The following is a 6,000-nucleotide window of genomic DNA, read 5'->3' on the forward strand; positions in this document are numbered from 1 at the left end:
GAATCCTGACAGACACCATTTCCTTCTGTCACATGACCCCATCTCAAAGTGTGATTCAAGCAGACACTAAATATCACACAAAACTTATGATAATGGGGTTATTAATTCAATTAATACACAAGGTTAGTCTCTGACTAGATAAAATAGGGAAAAAATATCAAATGGGAGCATAAAACCGTTTCTGGAAAAATTTTCAATCGCCACCGAAAGTGTCTGTCAGTAAAAAAAACCACGTGCTTTGTTTGCAAAGCAAAGCCTAATTTTACACATCGCGTGCTTTTGTCTGTTATTCTTGCTTGTGAACATCATTTTATTGATGTTCTTCACTGGAAAGCAGGTGTATCATCAACAGTATCACAAAATCGCAAAGAATGAACATTTTTGTTGTGATCCGACCGGTGTCTGTAGACTGAATCACACGTTCGGCAAACTTCGTTTTTAACGGAAATAACCGAGCCTTTCATCGGAAACGATGTTTCAACCGCTTCATATCGTCTGCAGGAAGAAAAAGAGGAATGCGATACCCAGTGAGTAAAACATTTAATCGTTTTTAGTGCCTTTTGATCAAGTTTTGTTGCGTCTGTCAGCAACGTTCGTCAACCCAACGTTCGACACAGCGACGCACGCATACGGATTTGCAGCATTTGCATTCGGAAAGTGAGGGATTTGTGAGTTCGTTTGCATAATTTCAATCGCTAGTAGGTTTTCCCTTCGTCTCCCATTGTTGTGTTTGCATGTTATTGGCATTTCATTGTGTAAATTGAAAGTTTGTGAGTAACAGTGGTACAATCTGTCGAACGTTGGCGACGCTGACAGACGCAAATATCGAACGTTGCCTTCAATGACAGAAGGGCTTGGCGATCGTACTTTCGATTCGTAGGAACACAATATGGAGACAGCAATGTGCGCTCGTTACCACAACGGTCATGAACCGGTGTAACACGACATTTTTACTCCACGAAAAATTGACTCCGGAGTAAACTTCCAGTAAAAATCTTGTACGAAAAAAGAACTCCACAAGGAACTAAATTTTTACTCCCCAAATATTTACTCCCAGTAAACATCTCGTACGAGAAACTTAGGGCCTACTCCTTCGTTTATAATTCGCGCAATATCCCATTTACGTGCAATCCCGTTTTGCCGCCGTCCCATTTTGGCGACATTTCACAAGCCAAGCGTCATCTTACTACCGCATCCCATTTTGGCGCAATCCCGTTTCGCCGCTATCCCATTTTTTTATTTTTATTTTTTTATTTTTACATTTAGTCAAGTTTTGACTAAATGTTTTAACGTAGAGGGGGAATCGAGACGAGGGTCGTGGTGTATGTGTGTGTGTCTGTCTGTGCGTGTGTATGTGTGTGTGTAGAGCGATTCAGACCAAACTACTGGACCGATCTTTATGAAATTTGACAAGACAGTTCCTGGGAATGATATCCCCGGATATTGTTTTTATTTTTTCGATAAATACCTTTGATGACGTCATATCCGGCTTTTTGTAAAAGTTGAGGCGGCACTGTCACACCCTCATTTTTCAATCAAATTGATTGAAATTTTGGCCAAGCAATCTCTGACAAAGGCCGGACTTCGGTATTGCATTTCAATATGGTGGCTTAAAAATTAATTAATAACTTTGGTCATTGAAAACCTGAAAATTGTAAAAAAAAATAATTTGTTTTTAAAACGATACAAATTTACGTTCATCTTATTCTTCATCATTTTCTGATTCCAAAAACATATAAATATGTTATATTCGGATTAAAAACAAGCTCTGAAATTTAAAAATATAAAAATTATTATTAAAACAAAATTTCCGAAATCGATTTAAAAACAATTTCATCTTATTCCTTGTGGGTTCCTGATTCCAAAAACATATAGATGTGATATGTTTGGATTAAAAACACGCTCAGAAAGTTAAAAAGAATAGAGATAAAGAAAAGCGTGCTATCCTTCTCAGCGCAACTACTACCCCGCTCTTCTTATCAATTTCACTGCCTTTGCATCGAGCGGTGAACTGACGATGCTACGAGTATACGCTCTTGCTGTAAAAATGCAGTGAGTTCAGTTTCATTCTGTTAGTTCGACAGCTTGACTAAATGTTGTACATGAACAAAGTATGCAAACCAGATGATCCAGCGACGTCCTTCCCAATTTATGTCCAATGGACGTCTACCCACAACACGCCACTGGATGCCGCGTGGTCAGCCAACCATGTGGTGCCAGTCGTGAAAACCAGGTTCTTTGTCCCACAGTGAGACATTCAAGTTGGGGACTTTGTGACCGCTGACTTTGTCAGCATGGATGGAAAGGTGGAGAGATACAGGGCGGTGATCATCCCCAAGTCAACCCATTTCCCCGATGGGCCAGATCGAGAGGAGATCTGTGTGAAGTGTTTGCGCGCAAAAGACAATGGGAGATACTATGTCTTTCCTAATGTTGATGACATTTCATGCTTGCCAATGGCTCAGATAAAAAAAAAATCCCACCAACCAACCATGAACAACAGGGGGGATTACTTTTTTTGACATGTGACCAAGTCTCATTTGAGCGTTCACAGTGTTACCTGAGAATAGCACACCCCCTTGAATTGGGACCAAAGAAAAAGCGTTGTATATATGCATTTTAGAATGCTTTTCTAAAGTCATAAGTTCATTTGTGAATTTTTTTTTTTTTAGGGATTGTTTTGCTGAATGCATGCAGTTAAGAAATTGACCCCGTTTTCAAATTTAGGGGGTAGGGTTGCCCCATAGCCCACGTATGTCTGTGTGACTGTGTCAAATATCAATCTACTCTGCGTACAAAATGTATAGATGTTTGTTTTTCGATTTTAGAATGATTTCTTAAGCTGGCTAGAACTTCTGAGGTCTACAGGAAACGATAAAGATAAAAAATGTACAAAATATAAGTAGCGTCCTTTATCTTACCATTGTTCTGATCAATGCTGTCCCTTTATTTGCAAGTTAACCATTTTTCTTAATGTGTTCAAGGAGTATGTTAAAAATTATTATCAATGGTTGCTTTAAACAGCACCTTTGGGCAGTTATTATGCACTAAAGTTGTAAAAGCATGTTTTGGGGGTTTTAGGATATAGCGTCTTGGAACGCCAATCATCTTGGAAATACGAATGTTCATATAATTTTTTTTACTGTTTTGGATAGATAAAAAGTTGAACTCTTGGTGCAAACTGTTTTTTGGTCCCTGTTTGACTATTTATCATTTTGGAATATTGTGTGTGAGGGGGAAACTGCAATCCTCAATATCATGAAACGTGCCGTAACATATTTTACATTGTAATATTAGTCAGCAAATTTTTAAAAGTGCCTTTCTGAATTATTAGTGCAATCACTACTATTATTCTGTTGCAACTCAGCTGGGTTTTTTTTTCGTTTGCTGTGTCGTTCGTTTTCAGATATCGTACTGTACATGTAGTAGCATTGTAGTAGCATTGCAGTAATCTTGTCACAAGTGTTTGCACATGCTGAATATTTAAAAATGCACAATTAGACTAGTGAAGATATAAAGCTAAGAACAAACACATAATTAATGATTGTGGAGTAATTTAGGTTTACTTACAAGTTTTTTCGACTTGCATTGGATTTGGAAAACAGCGAAACACTATGACATGCACAAGTTCTTTACATTTTTTTTCTTGATATTTTCATAGTCATGTCCCTGATTAAAAAATTCGCATTTTGTACAGCTTCTTGCAACATCTGCTTTTTGAGTGTAGAACTTTTATTTTTGATACTCTCTCTCTCACTCTCTCTGTGTTGTTGTTGTTGTTGTTTTTCTCTACCTTTTTCTGTGTAAATATGTGATTAGAGTAGCTAGTCCCCTCTCTGGGCAAAAAAAGCTTGTTGTATTGCTGATGCCACAACCGTCGAAAAATACAATTTGATTTGATTTGATTTGATTTGATTTGATCTGATCTCTCTCTCTCTCTTTGCCTCTCTCTCTCTCTCTCGTGAATATGTGTTTGTGTGAATGTAAAGGGCACATTGTAAGATTAAGCCTATGGCCTAAAATGTCTACCCTTTATGTGAATAAAATGTTCTAAGTGTAAGTCTAAGTCAAAGTCTAAGTCTCTCTCTCTCTCTTTGTCTCTCTCTCTCTCTTTGTCTCTCTCTCTCTCTCACACTCTCTCTTACTCTCTCTCTTTGTCTCTCTCTCTCTCTCTTTGTCTCTCTCTCTCTCTCTCTTTGCATTGTCTCTCTCTCTCTCTAGCTCTCTCTCTCTTTGTCTCTCTCTCTCTTTGTCTCTCTCTCTCTTTTTGTGTCTCTGATCTCTCTCTCTCTCTCTCTTTGTCTCTCTCTCTCTTTGTCTCTCTCTCTCTCTTTGTCTGTCTGTCTCTCTATCTGTCTGTCTCTCTATCGGTCTGTCTCTCTCTCTGCCTACTTATCTGTGTACCCCCCCCCCTTTCCCCTTGCACACAACGTTTATATTGTCCCATAAAAATGAGCTTTAGTGAAATAACTCTGCTTTTTGATCTACTCTATCTTTTACATTCCTAGAAAATTAGATGTTGAGGACTCAGCAAATAGTAACAACAAACGTGGCTTGTTAGTGACTTTAGGAATTATATTGCAAATAATAACAACAAACGTGGCTTGTTAGTGACTTCAGGAATTATATTGCAAATAATAACAAAAACGTGGCTTGTTAGTGACTTCAGGAATTATATTGCAAATAATAACAACAAACGTGGCTTGTTAGTGATTTCAGGAATAATATTGCAAATAATAACAAAAACATGGCTTGTTAGTGACTTCAGGAATAATATTGCAAATAATAACAACAAACGTGGCTTGTTTAAGTGACTTCAGGAATAATATTGCAAATAATAACAACAAACGTGACTTGTTAGTGACTTCAGGTATTATATTGCACACATTCAAAGACATCCATATTGTTCTTTATTTTCTTATTTATTATTTGTCATGACTCGAACCGTAAAGCTTGTTCCATTCATAACATTTTCAAGTGATATCATTTTGCAAACTTAGTGCATGCTCACCTATATGTAACTGTTGTGCAATGGGTGTTTCTGGTGAGGTTATGCCCCCTCTTTCTTTCGGCTGGTAACTGGCGCCACCTCGCGGCAAGATCACACGAGAAAGGAAAAAAACCTTGCATTGGTCCCAAATGTGACCCTCCACCACGAAATGAGTCGCATGTCACCTCGCGCGGTTCTGCGCTAGGCTTGATATAAGTCCGGAGAGTGTATGGTAACAGCGTAAGGGTCACCTTAGTCACAGGCTTATAACTCGAAAAGTTTTCGCTCTTTTCTAAAACGGTTTTCACCACTGGATAGAGCATAAAAACCACGTTAGGAAAATGTAAAAATATGAAAATCATGCAAAGGTGACATGCGACTCATTCCGTGGTGGAGGGTCCCAAATAGCATATCGGTTTGGTAACAGTTCGTGTGTAAGTCGTGCATTTTATACGGTAAACGGACAGTGGTCGGTTCTGGTGAGGGGTTCAGTCTTTCTTTTGGCTGGTAACTGGCGCCACCTCGCGGCAAGATCACAGGAGTTGTCTTGCGTTATCACCCCAGAAGCGCTCATTGAGGTGACCACAGCTTAGCGACTGTCACAATGATTAGCATTTCAATGTTAGGAGATTCGTACAATGTTGTGAAAAATTGCGTTACAATTACAACATTATCTTCTTTTTTCATAACAATGTTCACTCACGGCGTACAGAGAAGGGTATTAATCCTATAAAGCTGCACACATATGTTGAAAAAACAGACCTGGAAGACGCGCATAGAATTGTCTTAACCATAGTATCTGTCATATATCCTCCTATAGGCGACAGCAGAAAAGGAGCACGACCGGCGGATAAAGGAAAACAAGAACCGGCAAAGGATGGAAAGAAACCAGCAGCAGCCAAGGATGCCAAAGCAGGGAAAGCAGCTAAGGAGGTAAATAACATAATACGATGATTATCCCCTCTCTTCCTCTGTCTGTCTCTGTCTCCTTCTCGCTCTCTCTGTCGTTC

At 38.9% G+C, this 6,000-nt stretch overlaps 1 protein-coding gene across 8 annotated transcripts in view; it reads left to right on the forward strand.

Moving 5' to 3' along the window:
* Positions 1-6,000, forward strand: part of LOC138950927 (MYCBP-associated protein-like) — a 71,130-nt gene that overhangs the window by 60,820 nt on the left and 4,310 nt on the right. For all 8 annotated transcript variants that reach the window (XM_070322640.1, XM_070322642.1, XM_070322644.1 and 5 more), the window contains one exon: positions 5,811-5,923. In XM_070322640.1, the coding sequence (XP_070178741.1) occupies positions 5,811-5,923 (113 nt within the window). The remainder of the gene's footprint in view (positions 1-5,810; positions 5,924-6,000) is intronic.

This window comes from Littorina saxatilis, linkage group LG16 (genome assembly GCF_037325665.1).
Source record: "Littorina saxatilis isolate snail1 linkage group LG16, US_GU_Lsax_2.0, whole genome shotgun sequence".
NCBI classification, from domain to species: Eukaryota; Metazoa; Mollusca; class Gastropoda; order Littorinimorpha; family Littorinidae; genus Littorina; species Littorina saxatilis.